Below are 19,424 nucleotides of genomic sequence, written 5' to 3' on the forward strand. Positions count from 1 at the left end.
CCCTTGATGGATTATAGGACCGTAGCTGTCATCATTTAGACATTCTTTATTTTATGCAACATATTCATCTGACAGCCAAATGTGCTTATATTGACATGGTAAACAATATCACACAGTCTGAGTGTAAAATGTAAAAAAGGGAAGTTATCTCAATACGTACACTGGTTTGTTTTACTTTTGAGTTCAAAAGTGCCTACTTGTGCTTTCCTCCACCTAAACCTGTAATGTCAGTCTCAGAACTAAGATCATCTATTTTTTAAATTGCTAACAGAAATACTCACATAAGAGAGGGTGCAGACTCAGAGGACTGCTACTTCCAACAATGTTTAGATTTCACAAATACTTAGCTTCCTTTTTTCTGAAATCTGACATCATGAGCAATATAGCCCTTCACAGATTATGGTACCACATTGTTCACAATCTTCTCTTAACCTCTGCAAGGCTATTATGAGTTTCAAAATCTCTTTATGGCTGCCTCCTCCATTCCCTAGAAAGACAGAATCAATATCCAGCTTTGAAGCTGCAGCCTTCCATCAATAAGTCATTTAATCAATAATCCCCAGAGAGCACTGCATCACGTCGGTTTTCTAAGCCCGGGTTCTACCTTGGACTAAATTACTGCAAGCAAATGGACAGAATGAGTAGTTAGAGAAAGTCAGTGCCTGATCTAAACTAAGCCATTGAATCATGACGGTTTGACTATGGGAATATTACCAAGGAAACATTTTTGTAGTGACTTATTTTAGTTCGGTCATCCAGTTCAATGAGAAACCATATGCATTTTTTAGTTATTTAGGTAGCTTTATGAAAATCTCAGAAATAAAGTGTTTTTGCAGACATGTAAGTAGGCTACATTTCACTTTTTTATCACTGCCTTTTTAGGCAGCATATATTGATTAACAGCATCTCTTCTGTGGACTTGAGGTTTTTTCAAGTCTCCGTGAAGTGAAACTCTCCGTCATAAGGCTTTCCTCAGACACAGAAGCATGGTACCAGATGGACAGACATGAATCAAACAGCCAAAGCACATGAGCCAGGTGAATCACCATCACTGCCTTGGCATGTATTCCTTCACCGTACCTCGCCCTTGCCTACCCCTGTTTGATCAAAGCTCTGCTCTTATCAGCCTCTTACACACACACACTGTAACCCCGGTAACTGTCTTACGCCACTAGTCGTAGGGCAGTGATGTGCAACCAGCAGTTTCCTGCAGGGATCACCGTCCAGTTCTGCTCAGAGCTGCAGAATCAGGGTGTCGGGGGACGGCGGTAATAGCGTTGTTCAGAATCAAACATCCAGCACGGCTAATACGATGACTTTGAATTCTCCCTGCGCAGTTCAGTGTGTGGAAGCAATTAAGCTCAGGCTTGTATTCCTGAAGCAAATTGAAACGTATCATACATCAGTAGTCCTTTCATTCGTTGGTTACGCATGGGAGAGATATTCAGGCATTATAGCAGATTACTTTTTAGAATTTATGTTGAACATTTAACTTAGCTTGAGCAACAGTTGGATATTTGTTGCATACACTTTAAATTGTATCATGCTCAAAACCAAACATAAATTTCGTAGCTTTTGAGTGAGAAACAAACATTTCCTTCTTATTAATTTATCATCTTATAATGAAAATATAGTTTTTCTGATCCTATTTAATCACTCAGAGCATACCTAAAAGGGACAAAAAAAATGAATGAATTGTGGACAGTTGTCTCTGAGAACAGCCATTGGGATGGGACCTCTCTGCGTTCCAGTCTTCAGTGGGAGAGGTCTGTTGGTAGAAGATTGGAAAGTAAACTCAATCTTTGTGCAGGTGATCTGCATATAGGCTGTAGTTTTATCTTAGGAAGTGGCCATGAACCTACTGTTGGATTTATGCCCAAAAGGAAGATTTCGGTAATGGACTATGAGAACATGCAATAAGAAAGGGTTCTTTTCAAGGAGTTTCAAGTGGGAATATAATGCGGTACAGAAGTACACACATGAATATACGGCAGCACATATAAGTTTAATTGATGTTTCTGGAATTAAATTTCAATGGTTATCATGGTCAGGTTTTGGTTACATACTGCTGTAATATTTGGCCTCCACCCACCGTCACCAAGATAGTTCAGAGCACAGGTGCCTGTAGATTAAACCGGCAGACTATGCAAAACATTGTAAAGCTTGACACCAAAGATGTGGTGCACTTCTGGATTGCCAATGACACTGCTTCTACTGTAGCGTGGATGGCAAGTTACTAAAATGCCAAACCAGATATCATATGACAGAGTTCTCTTTGCGTCATTAGTACATAGCTGTATCTATATAAACCATGTTTGCTCTTGTGTGCAGAGATGGGAAGTAACAAAGTACAAATACTTTGTTACTGTACTCAAGTAGACTTTTCAGATATTTTTACTTTAGTGTTTATTTTTTTGGCAATTTTTTACTTTTACTTCTTACATTTTAACACAAATATTGGTGCTTTCTACTCCTTGCATTTCAAAAAAAATTGGCTTGTTACTTTAGTTTTGTACAAAAGGTTGTCTATCAGGTGTGATTGTGAGTGCATGTCGGAGAATAGCGCGGACATGCCGCGTGCCTCACACCGCAAGCAGGCGTGCACGCCACACAGAGAAAAAAGTAAGAGAAAAGAAAAAGAGACTAGCTGTCCGGAGGATAATAAGCTGAGATTGTGTGTGTGAGTCCTCGAGAACTGTAAGTCGTATAACTTACTTTATGCTGTCTGTTCATTTAAGCCTGTTGTTGTATTGGTCTATAGCTCTGGCAAATTTAAAGTTAGCTAATGATGTTGTTGTTTGTGTTCTTCACCTGTTAGCTGGCTGTTGATTCATAATGGCGACTGTTGAGCGTCCTTGCTCACGTTTGTATTTTAGGTACACTAATTACATGTTACAGTTACACTGCATTAAGATAATGTAATTAATAGTGGGTTTATTGTTCTTATTTACTAGCATATGATTCCTATGCATTGTGTATGATAGCCTTTACAATGTTATTTATTTCTTTTATTACCCCCCCCACACACACACACACACACACACACATAGCAGAGCTCCCCATGCCCATGTCTGTACTGATTTTTGATTGTAATCAAGCATCAACAGAGAGAAATTGTCTCCGTCCGTGTGTTAACAGACACACCTGGGGCCAAGTTGGAAACCAGAATCAGCTTTAAATACAGTCCTAATCTAGTCCTCACTAACAAGTTTCATAAAGTTTAATACCAAATGTAATCTAATTGGATGGTAATACACAGACTTCTCACATAATCACAATTGAATTCATATCTTGCTACTCACTCAGAATCTAATTAACCTGGAGTCCCAGTCTCTCTCGTAATAAAGAGGCTATATGTTTTAGGCCTATTGGCAGACATCCATTTAAAATGCAGCCAATAGCATATAAAGAATAAAGAATAAAGAGCCTTTTTTTCATATCCACTGAAGTTTCTCAGCGTGCTCTCCAGTAACGCGTGTCTGGTCCAGGTAGCCTTGTCATTTGCAAGGCTACTTTTACTTTTATACTTTAAGTACATTTCCAAGCCTGTACTTTGTGACTTTTACTTGAGTAAAGAAGTTAAATCAGTACTTCTACTTTTACCAGAGTATTTTTTAACACAAGTATCTGTACTTCAACTAGAGTACGGGAAGTGGGTACTTTTGCCATCTCTGCTAAATATTTATTGAACAACATAATTATCTAGACTTGTGACATACAGTACATTGTCTGGTATGTTCGTCCTTTTATGTCTGGAGTTAAATGAAGATTATTTGTTTAATGAAGTAGTCCAGCCCTAATCTGGTTAAGATCTGTTGGACATACATTGATTCTCCTCACAGAGGATGGAAAAAGTGAGTCAAACACAATGAATGGTTTGTCTGAAGTTGTTATATCTTGGCTTTACTCATGACATGCTCATTTTTTCTGCTACATCTGTGCTTCATCATTAGCAAACAAGTGTGTACTTGCCACTGAGTCACTCTGCCCAGGGGAAAGCGCACCACTTAGATGTTTAGCATCCAAACCTTGAAACTGAAAAAACTGAAAAAGAAATTGTGTAAGTGAAAATAAAGCTGCATGGTGAAATTAACTTTAAATATAGCTTGCATGCAAGAATACTCAAATCCACACTATGCTGAGATTAATGGCCTCTTTCATCAGACATGCGTGCTTGGCCACAGCTGGACAAATGACTGCCATGACATCATAGCGCAAGACACAGAGCAGATCATTGCCGCCATAACAATGACATTCAGTGTTTTCCTCTGTGGTCCCTCTCAGCAGGCCCCTAAATGTGGGTGCCGGGTCACAATGCTCCTCTGTGCCCCCTGACGTATGGCATCCTGGCACTGATGTGGCCCTGGAAAATTCTCAGGGTGAATACCCGTGCCAAAAGCCTTCAAACCTTCCAAATCCTAGGGATGGCATCCTCTGGGTCTCACGCTTGAGTGTCTGGGACTCAGCTTGCAACACACTGAAAGAGAGACAGCTCGAAGGTGAGTGTGTTTTAGAGAGATAGGCAAAGCATGTGAGAAAATGAGACACCTCTGAAAAGTTGTTGCAACTTGGCAAGAAATATTTTGGCTGCCAAACCAATCAAACCACAATGTTGTGTGTCTGCTGATGATGATTTAAGGGTTTTTCCACACACTTGTTTGGAAGAAAAATAAAAAACATATTTCCCACAGAAATCTGACAACTGGTCTTATAAAAAGCCTTTCACATCACAAATGCCTCATTATCTTTTAAGCTTAAAACTGACCTTTGAAGTCATTTCATCTGTCGAGCAGAGACGAGCATTGATCTCAATGTAACACCACACCAGTCAGAACACCTTAATTCTTTCCCTGACGGCGGGGGGGGGTAATTACAGCTTTAGATTAAAGCTAAAAGAGATTCACACAGTGTTCACTCAAACAACTACGCCCAAGGCGAACAAAATGGAGGAGATTCTTTTGTGCGTGTGCTGCCAATGATGTGACTGACGGAGTCGTGAGAAAGAAGAAGACAGAGACAGAGAAGAAGAGTGAGAAAAGGGGAAGAGAAGGTTCGCGGGACGATTGTAGAAGACAATAGTTTTAGCAGGGGTGGGCTAATGTGGAGGGGAGTGAAAAAGCTGTGAGTGAAAGGATGAAGATTGAATTTCGTCTTCACAGGCGAGAACACTGCTCTGCGAGCAAACAAAGGGATGAAAAAGACCTGCCGCTTTTCCTGATCATTCCCCATGTCCTTTTGGCAGCCCCCCCCCCCCCCCTCAACTCCCCCCCCTGCTGCAAGTCTCCACTCCCATTCCAAATAAAACCAAAAAACCATTATTGGACGCCAAGGGAACAAGCGCAGATCGCAAAACAAACGCGAAACCCTGCCCACATGCGTGGAGGAAAAGCTAGGAAAGGGAAAAGCAGAAAAAAAAAGGGAAGCGGCCTAAAAATTTTCTAAATTTTTTTATAAAGGGAAACTAGACGCTAAGCTACTTTTTAAATTATCTGCACTGGGACTTTGTTCGCGGGGGCAGTGTACTTTTTATGGGGTCTGTCCCCGGTCTTTAGAAAATCCCCCACTTCACAGCAAAAGCGATTTGGAAAGTGATTCTTCTGGGAAATAAAAAAAAAACACGGGGGTAATAATTTTCTTATAAAACACGCGGGGAAATCATTCTTATTAAATTTTTTTGTGGTGTAAGGGGTTGGGCGGTGTGGGTGGAAAGTAGAATGATCTGTTTTTGGGGTCACATTCCTGTTATTTGGCAGTTTTTTTGTTTTTTGACTAAGGGGGTTACAGCAGAAAATAAATGGCTAAATCGTAGGAATTGGAATTGGCCCAATGGGAAAAACCTCAAGAGCCCCAATGACTTTGCTTATATCTCCTGTGTTTACAGAGTTGCCCGTCCAACTGAAGATTGCCTTGCAAGTACACCATATAATCCCATGGGATTAAATTGGTTTTACATGGAACATGTGTAGCATTGCGGATGAGGAATTTGTAAACCACCTTTTAATATAAAATCACGCTTTGATGTTAACCACTGCAGGGCCATCTATCTGCCTTTTTTTCCCCATTTCCTTTGTTTTTATCGCTCTCTTTCTCCCCCTCTCCGGTTCCCTCTGTGTGTTTAGAAATAGGATCTTATAGCCTAAATTGAAAATGGGACTGCTCCACAACACTCAACACATGGCAGCAGATGTGTAGCAGTATGCGAGAGGGGGCAGGACAGGAAAGGAAAGTGAGGCAGAGGGAGGGAGAGACTGAAGGAAGAAAGTGGAAAAGGAATAGTAGGAGGAGAAAAGATAAAGATGAGAAAGGTAGAGAGAGGGAAGAAATCAACAGGACTAGAAGGGAGGAAGATGAGAGACTGAGAGGAGAGGGAAAAGGAATGGAGAGGAGTTTAGAGGCTCTCCAACACATTGCACTCCCAGCACAGCAGATGCCACACTCTGTCTGGCACTATGATCTGTGGGCCTGCTCTATTTATACTCTCGTTGTGTCACTTCAGGGCCAACACAACACTAAAAACACACACACACACACACACACACACACACACACACACACACACACACACACACACACATTCATCTAGCATCAGCCATTTGCAGCTCTCCTGCAATGACTGAAATGAGGCAGGTTAGAGAAGCTTCCTGTAAGGGGTAGAGATGGAAAACAATGTCAGGGCATAAACAGAGACATTTTGTCCCTGTATATAGGCTGGAAAATGTCAGCTTCAAAATTAATCCGAAACTCCCATGTGAGACGAGATAAAGATGCATTTTTTGCTTTTCATTAATGCCTGGCTGGTTTTAGTTGGCAGGCCAGACCATGAGAAAAGGGAGAGTGAACAAACAGGGGTCTGATTAAGCAGTGGGAGGACCGGAGCCTTTTGAATCCCCCTGGTTACTGGGAATAAGAGTTACATCAGCTTTCCAGCTTAACAATGAGTGGAGCTGGGCAACTCAAAGAGGAAAATCTTAATGAGTGTTAAATGAGAAAAAGACTGGGCGGAGGGAAGGAGAAAATTATATAAAAGAGACAATTTGGGCATATAAAGCTGTAATGACATTTAGTTCTATTTTCTATTCTGTAAGTGTGTACAAAGTAAACAATACAGTATAAATGTGGGAAAATTGTATATATATATCATCTAATGTGTGCAGAAGGAAAGCTGGATAACTGTGCAGCTTTAATTTAGCAAGCAGCGCGCGGTGGTCTTTTTTCATGCCATATATGTGTAATCCCATCTGTGAAGCTACGTTGCATTGTTAAGAGGCAGCACCCCTGCCTGTTAAATGGCCTTTGTTTGTAATCAATCAACCCAAATGTTACAGAAGCAAAGCAGGGTTCATTACACATCCGGCTCAGAGAAACGACACCACTCTACACATCCATCAACCTCACACACACCGCGGGGCCCCTCGCAACATAACACTAGCTGCATGGAAACGGAGGATGTGCTCACACACGCAAATACAACACACACACACGCACACACACACATATACAATTATAGATAGATGCGAACATCCACACAATCGCACATTTTTCTGTGACCTATGATGTTGTATGCAAAGTCACACAAACATATTCCCTAATAGCTGCGAAAGAGGTGGCATTTAAGAGCAAGAGTAATAGTTTATGCCGGTGCAATAAAAAGCATGCAGGCAATCTTTGAAGGGTCACCTTTGATATTATGAAAAATGAAAGGCTAAATCATATCTGTAATAATTCTTTGTCTCTGTTGATGTGGGAGATTAAGAAAGTCAAACTTCAAAGATGTAAACCACCACCTATATCTGGTCACACGGGTTGAAAACAATGAAATGAAAGCAAAGATAACTGCGTGACTGCGTGGAAAGGCCCTGACACACCAAGCCAACGCTCGGCCTTCGTCTGTGCGGTGTCGGCCTTCGTCTGCTTGTTTTGTGTTGTCTTAATGTCGAACCGTCGGCTGAACAGCCAAATCATCTGATTGGCTTTTCAACTTGGAAACAAGAGTGAGGAAAACAAACAAACGACTGTGACAGGCACACCCAAGGTTCCATTCATTTTTCATCTCATTTGATCAATCAAAAGCACATAGAGCTTGTCAAACTGGTCATAAACACTTAGCCTACAACAAGATGAGATATACATAACTAACAATCCAACAATAACATGAGTTATTTCCTTGCACGCATGCGTAAAACGTACATGGTACTCCGCCGTCGGCTGTAGTCTGTGCAGTGTGTTTCAGTGCTATTTTTTGGCCCAGACAAAGTTGACGAGGGCTAAGTCGGCGGCCATCGGCTTGGTGCGTCAGGGCCTTAAACCAGTGAGTGAGTAGTACTCCAGCTGCCAGAGGCAGAGAGCTGTGCATATGGGTGCACCAGTGAGCCTAGGAGAGCAACAACAACAAACGCTTTCTCCTATTTGAAGTAGACTCTATCACCTTCCCACCCCCGCTACGCTCCCCCCCTCCACTGTCCGTCAACAAGCCATAAATCCCGGCTCTCATCTGCCGATATGCCTCTGAAGTTCAGGAATGTCCGTATGGGATTTGAGCCTCGGTGAGTTATGGGAACACCTGGGAGGGGTGAAGGGGGGACTGGGAGGAAGGGGAGGGGGTGGGGGGTGGGGGTGGTCATCCTTATACTGTACCTATGAACGGCAACATGTTGCATGTTGACAGCCGACAAGGTTGAATAATAAGTTCTTATGGTCTACTGTTTTAGGATTGGGTAATATGCCTTTGAATCATGGAATAGGCTTGTAATACAAGCCTGCTAACAACATGCACGCACCCCCACACACACACACACCTACACACCTACACACACCTAATGTTTTTACTAGATGGTAACACGAGCGTGTAATCTACAGTCCAGCGGCAACTTCAGATGGAAAGAAATTGCTGAGAACTCGGGGATGGCAGAGAGGGGGTGTTTTTTAAAGGCTGAGGGTTATAATAACAGAACATGGCTGGGGTCGTGGTCTGGCCTGACTCTGTCGTTCCTGCACAGCATGCTCAAAGTCACCCGTGTGCCTGAGCCTGTCCTATAGCAGCGTAACTACATTGGCCTCCATTTGTTTTTCTTTCAGTGAAAGCAGAGGTTTGTTTAGATGTGTGTCCTTGGCTCTCCTGCTCTACTGCGATGTGGTGCACATACTATGTATGAGTTGCGTAAAGAGCTGCAACTATTGTTGTCGTCATTGATTCATTTTTCGATTTCTTTTTGAGGAATCAATTAAAAGTTAACTCTATAAAATGTCAGAAACGATACAAAATGCCCTTCACAGTTTCCAGCTTACCGTTCTCACCTTGCAAACATTGACAGATTCACCACTCAAAATCATTTTTTAAATTAATGGTAACTGGATTTAAGGTAGACAAAAGCAGGCTTTTCTAGCCAGCGACCTTCATTTTTGCCAACTGACATGACAACTGCCACTCTCATGTTCTTCATGTATGCAAGAACTTAAATATGCACCTAACTGCTATAAACATGTCACTGTCTTTAAAGACAGAAAATAAAACTGCTTGTCCCCACCAATAATTCATCCGACATTGTTTTTGTATTGCTCATGCACACCGCTTTAACATGTGGAGAAAGCCAAAGCTCGACAGGCCTATCATGCTTAGTTGTGGTTGCTAAGGCCCTGTTTACACGTACATGGTTATTTTGAAAGATATTTCACTTTGTTTGTGCCTTTTGTTTACACGCAAAAAAAAAAAAAACTCCGGCCAGAGTGGAGATTTTTGAAATCTTTGTTTGGATGTAAACTAAGGCAAACGGAGGTTTAGGAAGCCAAGGAAGTGAGGAAGAGGAGAGAGAGGAAGTGATTTGTTGTTGTTGTTGCTGTTTTCGGGATTCTGATTGGCTAACGTGGGCTTGAGCTTCTTGTTACACTGCCACCTACAGGTTTGGCATGCTCTTGACGGCATACATACACAATTACGTGTAAATTAACACTTTTCTAAAAAACTGACAGGTGTGCACAATATTACTTTTGAAACCGTAGAGGTTGAAATGTCCGTTTTATGAAAATAGCCGCCCCCGTGTAAACCTAGTCTAAGTCATGGGGGATCTCTGCTCCGGGGAGGGGTTTTCTGATTGGCCAATTTCCCAGAGCCCAATGTGACATCTTCAAATGGCTTGTTTTGTCTAATGAAAAGCCTAAAACCCAAATGTATTTGCCATAATGTTAAAATAGACGTGATTAATCAACTATCAAAATTAATGATCGACAAGTCAATTGATCAGCTAATCGTTTTAGTATGTGTCCTTTTGCGTGTGTTTAAGGGTCCGGAATGAAGCCATGCCGATAACATGACTATTGTTCCCTGCTGCCTCAACTTATGACAGGCAAAGCAGGAGGAACATAAAAGTCAACACATAAATGAATAAATCACTTTGTTGCATTCTCGTTACCGTTTGCTGCATATGTCGGTTTTCTGTCTTAGAGTATCCCACCTCCAATCTCAGTGCCATTCCATTTCCTGATGGGAGGCCATCAATTTAGCCATTAAAATGGACTCATAATATGGAATGGACCTTGGCTTTTTACAAAAATGTGCAACTGCTTAATATAGTATGATAAATATGTAGATAAACCTATTGTGCACATTGCACTTGTGCAGTATTGTGATGTCTCAGAGGCTTAGTGTTAAAAAGTTTGATTGCCTGTGGAATGAATGATTTGTTGTAGCGGTCCGTGGAACATTGAAGCTGTCGGAGCCTCTTAGAGAAGGTGCTCCGCTGTTGGACCAGTGGGGGGTGGAGAGGGTGGTCGAGGTTATCCATGATAGATAACAGTTTGTTCAGTGACCTCCTCTCCACAACCCAAAGGAGTTGGGACCTAAACAAAAGTAAACAAAAGGAGAGAACATACTAGATTTTGCCCAGACAATGCTATATTACAAAGGATTTTGGAACCGTAAGAAGATTTAGTTTCTCTTTCAGTGGCATTGATTTTGCGGAAGATGTCTTTGTTACTAGAGAGTAACAAAGCAGTCAATCAATGCTCACAGGATGTCACAATGGCAATATTTGCACAGGCCAAATAGATGTGTAGAAATATAATGAGAAAGAGTGGAGAGGAATTAAGGCAAAAGAGTGAGGGAGAAAAAAAAAAGTGAGGAGACCTTTTAAAACCAAAGACAAGGATAGTAGCCACAAGGCTTTTGGTTTTGTTAAGCCTTGCTGATTCACAAAATGACACCTCTGAATTTCCTGTAACCCTGCCCTGTCTTGCCAAGTGCTCTTTTTTTATTGTGAGGACACTGAAACCTCTCACATGCAGCATTTCAGTTGCCAAAAGATTTGTGCTATAGAAAAAGGTAAAAACACAAAGGTTTGCTGCTTGAATTGACACGCAACGTGGAAGGAAGTGAACCACTACACCCTGTATTGTTTCCCTTTGGTTAAAGTTATGTAAGGGTGTCACAAAATGCTACACACTAAGCCTCACCCTGCAGTCGTGTCAAAGTATAATTGTTGTGGCTGCTGGCGTAATGGGCCCGGATCTCTCTGACTTGTTATTTGAGATGAGTCAGGTTACAGGTGGTAAAGGAAAGGAATGTCTTTGGGAGAGGCAATATCTTTAAAGCGTACATGATAACATATAATTAAACTTCAAAAGATGAGGAAAACAATATGTCTGCATTTTTTTTTTTAATTAACCCTTTTATAGTTTGTGTCCCCTTTTTCTGCTATTTGTAGATGCCATATCCCCGTTGTCATTGGCAGCCGTTCTGTTGGCCTGGGAAGATGGAAGGCTCATCTTCACTTCATCTTCACTTCATCTTCAATTTGCCCCAGAAATACACAGACATCCGAGCCCTTCACCGTCTTAGCCTGCCCCATAATTATGAATGGCATGAAAGTAATACGTTATTTATTTACTGCCATTAAACCGTCAGTCAGCGGAATAGTTTCAAACATGCACCAGGAATGTGTGATCATGCTAGTGCACAATGCACAATCCCTCCAAACCATTCGATGATACAGATAGTTTATTCCTACCCTCTAAAACAACCCATATGGACATTTTAAAACAAGACTCGACCCCTGGTCTCCTGTGTGAAAGTCTAGTGTGTCTTTGTTCTATTCACCACCCCAACCTGCCTCCTTATGCAGAATTTTGCTTTGCTTATACTTTGCCACTCTACTTCCTGTTCTGGTCACGGCATAATTACTAAGGCTAATTGCTGCTTGAAAAACCAAAGGATTTAAAGTGGATGTCGTGGTGGGCTAGTGTGTCTCGTTAAACAATTTCCCCAAACCCCAACCTGCCTCTTTGGATACTTGTTTGCTAAACTATTACTTTTTCTGGTCACCAATATTTAATAACGTCGAAAAGAGATTAGTTACGTCACGTGATGGCATCATTAAAAAAATGAAACGTGACTTTGTTACCTTTTTCCTTATTTTTTTCTGTGCCAATGCTTAACTCGAAAAAAGAATTCTTACCCGTGTGGGATAAATCGTACAACGAATCTAATCTAAGCAATATTTCAGCTCCTAGAGTTTTTCCTGCTTGCCTCTACAGCGTGTAACGTTAGACAGCCAATCACCAGCATTATTAGATCTTGGTAAAAGCATGCTACATGCTTATTGGCTCACTGACGCTGATAAGATTTACTCTTTAGGTATTGAAATTGGTTATTGAATGACGAGGAATGTTTTCATACTCAATACTTTAGAGGCAATTCGTTCAGGTGCTTGAAATGTATTGAATTCAGTACCCAGCCCTACTCAGGAGGACAGTCTTGCAAAATCTCAATGTAAACATTTTTTTTTAAAAATGGGGGTAGGGGGTACCTTTTATTAAGGTTTCTGCGCTAACAAGCGGTATTTCAGTTTAATGCTAAATGCATTTGACTCTTTGTTTTTAACTTTTTACCCAATAAAGTTACACAGTCTTGAATGAAACATATCACAACTCCATAACCAGGTAACACTTGCTCACTATATTTGATAGGAAGTTAAGAATAAGAAAAAGTCCCCTTATGGCCTGTGAAAACCATGGCTGGTCCTACCAGGCTTTAAGGCAGGCTGATCAGGCCACTACTCTTGACAATGCACGCATTGCAGTATTGTTGAGACAAGTAAATGTAGAAAAGATCATTTACTTAAGGCAGAATCTCATGTAGACAGGGCTGAATAACTCCATAGTTATTTTCAAAGCTCTGACAAGGCTGCAGTTTTTGTTTTAAATAAAAACTGTCTACAACACCGGATTTTCTTAGGATACTTGAAGGTAGCAATGCCATCAAGTGATATTATTGTCAAGGACAGAAGGTATTAAAATGTCTTTTGGAGCTGAGACTTTCTATCTTGCAATGCTGCCAAGATTTGTGCCCAAGCCTAAATTTATAAAAACTCTGAGATAGAATAGCAGTGAAATCAAATAGGCTTCATTAACTTATGTGTATATATATTTTTTTTATATATATTGCCTCATTCTGCTGTCTCCTGTACTAGATAGTCCCATCTCGCCTCACTAAAGCATGTCCAATCTTGTTCAAATGACAATGATACTGCAGAGTCAGCCATAAATCCCCTAATGTTTGTCTCTTGTGGGCTCTTCTCTCTTCTCCCCTCTAAAGAGAGAAGCCAGAAGGCTGGACGCAACCCAAAACATCCGCCTACCTCTCATGCCTGTCTTCGTCACCGCATGCCTGAGTGCCCTCCTCTTCTATCTACACTCCTGTCGACCTATCTACTTAACTGATTGACTGTAGTGCCATTTTCTCACAGTTAGCTTTAATCATTCAGTGTAACAGTGTACCATTACGGAACAAGGCAAGCCGGAGCGTTTGTGTGGTACAACAGCCTTCTATAGCGGCACAAAGCACAATTTACATAGAAATGACCAAATTACTGAGCACTGGCGCAGCCAATAGGTGCTATAATTCAAAAGGACTACTGTGACCGCACACAGATCTTCAACAGGGTACAGCCTCCAGCCAACGCTAACATTCACAGAGCTAGTGGTCAGCTAGCAGGAAGGAATGTGCTGTTTCAGCAGCTTGTAGGTATTTTGTCATCAAGTATCACACGTCCTCTTGCCCTTTCTGTATCGATTCTCTTTGCACTTCAGGCATGGAGAGGACAAAGCCCTTATGACACAGTCACAGCCTCACAGCACACTTGAAAAAACAAAGCTCCACTGACAAACAAATATGTTGGAAATGAGCAGATATTTTCATGCTGTTGAGTAGGAGTAAGAATTTTCAAGGTTAATTTCTAGGGATGGACCGATACCAGTGTAAGACCAAGTAAAAGTACTTACATTTGGGTACTCGCCGATACCGGGTACCAGAAGTACTTAATAATTCCTCTGAGGTCCGTCTGTGATTTTGACCCACGTGAGTTTGGCCTTCTCTGATATTGTTGTCAATTAAAACACAGCAGTTTATTCAAAGGACCATGCCTTTTTCTATTCAAAGCTCATGCCCATGGGCTGGATATTTCCCTGAGCTAGTGTCAATAATATAAATCTTATCATTCCTGATATCAAAATACTGAAGTTTAGTTTAGAAAGAATGAAGAAGGTTAAGTCTGATAAGGTTATTCACGTGCATATTAAGCCATGTGATTTTACCACTCCAATGGAGATGATGGTTTCTTTACCCAGCCAGTTAGTTAGTTCACAAGATGTTGTCCAAATATGAAGACTTGTGGCTAAATAACTATATCAACAGTTTGACTACAAACCGACAGCTTTCGTTTTTAGCTTGTTTGTAAAAAACAAAAAAAATAACTGTTTTGCTATTTGCAGAGTGGCGCCGTAGGACGGAACCGATTTGAAATACCGCTTTCTTCATATTTATGTCTGTTAAGCTGATGAGAGACATCGGGCTGACACAGCTACTCCATATATCAGTGGTGAAGTTTACGGGCAACAGGCTGCTGATGTGCTTTTTTGCACAGTCGTGTAGCTTTGGAAATATGGTGTCTGTGATGTAGTGACGGCTGGGAATCCCATCCCTCAGCTCCAGTACACTGAGAAGACGTAGAAACCTAGTATTATTAACGACTGACAATGGCGGATTGTCAATCATGTATTGGGGAAGAGCTTCTTTTATTTTTACAGCCTCCAAACGGCTTGCATTGCTCCTCTTCTGCCACCTATACCTGCTCTATGAAGAAGTTAGGTCACGTTTTTATTAAGTAGTATCGGGTGTGGTAGTATCGGAGTAATTTTATGATTACAAGTACGAGTACATGCGTGGTATTGGTATCCATCCCTACTATTTTTGAATCTAAACAATAATAAGATGTTTCAGATGTAGAGTTGTGTTTGCTAAGTGGCGCCACATTTGCATTCACCTTTTCAGAAAAAGAAAAGTCATCCCCTCATTCTTATATATTAATATTATTATTATTATAATTTGGACCAATAAACTTATCGTCTGGCATTGGGGCTGATTCATAACCTTCCCTCACAACATTTGCATAGAAATATCTTAATTACTGCCACAATCTCAGCTAGGTGCAGGTGGCCACGAGAAAGACGCATCCTGCAGCAAAATGATAGATTATCTCCCTGCCATAAATATGATCAGTGATTTCTTTTTTTTTCTTTTCTCAGCAAAGGACAGAAAAAATCATTCATTTCCATAAGCATACTAATTCTCATTTACATAGAGATGAATTTAGAGGCAAATGAGCGAAACGGCTTGTACTTGAAACAGGTCCCCCGGCTGCACCGAAGCATCAACAGGCATCACCCAGAGGAATATCAACAGGCGTCAAGCATGTCAATCAAATGCCCGGCAACATTTCAGTCGAAGGAAGGAGGAGCAAGGCAAAACATTTGAGCACAACAAGGTCCTTACTAGAGCTTGATGTCAGTGGGCCGATAATATTGGCCGATATTAGTCTTTTCCAGAACTATTGGTATCGGCATTTACAATGGCCGATAAAAACTATTCAGTCATCAGAATCAAATGACAAATAATTGATTCGGAAAAATGAATATCTAAAAAATAAAATAAAAACGGACGGTCAACCATGTTATGAGGGTTTAGGGACTTTAAGTTTCATATCTTAAGTTTGTATTTTTATACATTTTATTTATCAGAACTTTAATATATTTTGATGTTCGTCTGTTCTGTTGTGACAATAAAACAAGTTACTATCATATTATGTTAGTGAGAACTCATAAATAACTACAGATATCTAATTTTAGGGAAATCTGTTTGGATTTTTTTATGTATAAGTATGTGTGTGTGTGTGTATGTATATATGTGTATATATATACATATACATATATACATACACACAGTATGTATATGTTGGTCGATATATCGGATTCTGAAATAACAAAATATTTGTATTGTACTGGCCTTAAAAAGCAGTCAGGCTCTAGTCCTTACAGGGGAGCTAATGTCATGCCTGGGTAATGGATTTTAAAGCACCGGCTGAATTTAGCTCCTTTACTTACTTTACTCACACTTTTACTTACAACAAAGGTGAAGTCTTTCATTTAGCTCAACTTGTAGGGGGAAACACAGTCTTTATCATTCTGAAATATAAATATATACTTCTGAAGTAGACTATGGTCTGACATTTTGGAGACAGAGCTTGAGGGACGATTTAGGCATAACAAATAGGATAGTATTAAGTAGTGAAATAATCAGGATTTATTTTTATGCATGCTATGACTGGCAAGAAGCAAATCGTATTAAAGAAAAATAGAGAGAATCCAAATTGAGGTTAAACAGTTCTTGTTTCAAAAAATGTTTAATGGATTACATTCCAATCTCTGTCTATTTGTATACATAATGTAGGATATATAATTAAGCTCCAAATCTAATAACGTAAAATGATGAGGAAGAATATAATGTCATGTGTCTGTATTATCTGATATATTTCTGTCAACAACTACATCAAAGACCTGGCTCACTGGTAGTCATGACAGAGTGATAAAATAACCTAGCTTGATGAAGGTAAAGTGTGATTCTTTTTTTCCCTCCATAATCTAGGCATGGCAGCCCTGAGAGAGTGGACACCAGCTGGACCGGTGTGTGAGTCTGCTCCCTTGTGTATGATTTACTGTGACAGAACCCTGCAAAATCCAATTCCCCACCCAAGGACACATGTTTCTTGGCCGAAGACATTGGCCATCAGAGTTTAGGGAAATTTCTTGTTCAAGAAAACCCAATCTGTTTCACACACATCTGACACATAACCCATCGCTTCACCTTCTCATCTTAACTTTCTTTCACTTTTTATATGTATATTCTCTCTCATTTATCAAATGCTTGTGTGCTATCACTGCTGACTTTAAAAGTAAATCCATATGGCGGAGATTAACAAAGCTGGGTGTCCCTTGTGGTGTTTCCAGGTGCACACACTTGTTAAACGCGCAGCATGTGATGAAATGGGACTACGTAGCGCAAATCCAAAAACTTTACTCACAGCTGGCGATGGTAGAAGTATTCAGATCTTAAAGTTAAAGTAGTTATATCACAGCGTAGAAACACTCTGTTACATACACTTAAAGTACCAAAAGTAAAAATACTCGTTATGCAGAATGACCTGTTTCTGAATAATACACTGTATATTATTGGATTATAATTATTGATGCATTCATCACTTTCATTTTGCAGCTATTTATATAGCTCACTTCATATAATGCCGGGTAGCTTGTGAATTTCTCCCTGTGAATCAAAGTCTTGTTGATACAATAGATTCATAGTTTATGTATTACTGCTAAAGTTATCAAATAAATGTAGTGAAGTAAAAAGTACAACATTACCCTCTGAAATGTAGTGGAGGATACGTATAAAGAAGCAGAACATTGAAGTACTACAGTAGAGCATAAGTACCTCAAAATTGTACTAGGAACTAGCCAATTTTATCAGCATAATAGATTTGACTTCAATGAATGTGGACTTACACACACAGAGATGAAAACAGAGGAGGTCACTACACTTATCACATTTGTTTCTCCTCTTCTGAGCTGAGGTATGTGTAGCCCTTTTTCTCGCCGGTCTCTGTTGCTCATTACCTTTTACTTTGCCTTGAGAAAGAATGCCTAAAGGTCCTGACCTTATGCTTTCACCCCTGGTTTAGACAAAGCCAGGCTTTGTGCCAGCTCTCCAGGCACACCACAGCCCCGCTGTCCAGCCCTTACCCTGCCAAAGCCCCTCCAGACGTTGCCCCGGCCCCCCAGTCATGGCCCGTATCCACTCAGCTGTGACTAACTAACTCTCCCCCTAGTATGTGCCGTGTTTCATAATGAAATCATTCAGTCATGCACAGGAAGTTCCCTGCACTGTGCGGCCATGAAAGAATGCCAGTTATGTCCGTTCACTGGCACATGGCAGGCCCACAGGGAAAGGGACAGTCTAAGTCAGTTAGTCACCTGGTGTCTGGCAAAACACATCATTTTCAATAGCCTTTCATACTTTAAATCATGCAAATTAGTTGGGTGTAATTAACCAACTGTTTTGTGTTTTGATGATGATGACATTTTGATATTCTGGAATGAGTTGATTAAAGCATTTGAGGAATAGTTCCACATTTTGGGAAATATGCTTATTTGCATTCTTTTTTTAAGATTATTTGTTTGTTTGCTTTATTTGATAGGACAGCTAACTGAGAAAGGGGGAAGACATGCAGGAAATCGTTGCAGGTCAGATTCAAACCCTGGACCTCTGCATCGAGGTATAAACCTCAAAGTATATGTGCGCCTTCTTTCCCCTCTGAGCCAACACGGCCACCTTATTTGCATCCTTGATAAGTTAGATGAAAGGATTAATACCACTCATGTCTTTCTGATCCATACAAGGGTAGAGCTAGCAGCCTGTTAGCTTAGCATAAAGTCTTAAACGGGGAAAGAGCTGGCCTGGCTCTGACCAGATCTAATAAAATGCGCCTACCAGCACCTAGAAAGCTCCCTAATCTCATCGTTGTAACTCATTTTTACACTCACAAAGATAACAAGAGTAAAAACAACGAGCAGTTTTAAATTCTGATCTCAGTAAGAAACCGCGATAAAGCATTTCCCAAAACTTTGCATTGTGACTTTAAAATGTTGCATCAATGTGGATAACGTTCTTTTAATATGACCTCCTGATAATCCTGACTTTATTGTCATTTTTATAAATGAGGATACAGGATCTCAGCCAACTTTGACAGCGGTTTATGTACACAGCTGGGACTCCTTCCACTCGTCGGCCTGAGAAGTGTCTGTGTGCATTTGAGTGTCCATGGAGATGATCCTCCCTGAGCTCCTCTGGAATGTTTGCAATGCGCACAAAGAAAAAGATTGGCTTGAGTACCTGGGGTCTGTGTTCGGGCCTGCTGTGGGCCCCTGGCTAGTATGACTGTCTGAGCATGTGATTCAGCCTACTGACACACAAAACAAGCACATCTGGAAGGAACCACACACACAACTGGCATGTATAAGGGCATAACTAACTGCCACATACA

General features: G+C 40.7%; 1 protein-coding gene across 5 annotated transcripts in view; it reads left to right on the forward strand.

The window, feature by feature from the left end:
- The window catches only part of pamr1b (peptidase domain containing associated with muscle regeneration 1b), a 72,379-nt gene that overhangs the window by 6,072 nt on the left and 46,883 nt on the right, over positions 1–19,424 (forward strand). For 3 of the 5 annotated variants that reach the window (XM_032522857.1, XM_032522856.1, XM_032522855.1), the window contains exon 3: positions 4,285–4,499. In XM_032522857.1, the coding sequence (XP_032378748.1) occupies positions 4,285–4,499 (215 nt within the window). The remainder of the gene's footprint in view (positions 1–4,284; positions 4,500–19,424) is intronic. The other 2 variants (XM_032522859.1, XM_032522858.1) reach the window with 1 other exon arrangement.

Source organism: Etheostoma spectabile, chromosome 8 (genome assembly GCF_008692095.1).
Source record: "Etheostoma spectabile isolate EspeVRDwgs_2016 chromosome 8, UIUC_Espe_1.0, whole genome shotgun sequence".
NCBI lineage: Eukaryota > Metazoa > Chordata > Actinopteri > Perciformes > Percidae > Etheostoma > Etheostoma spectabile.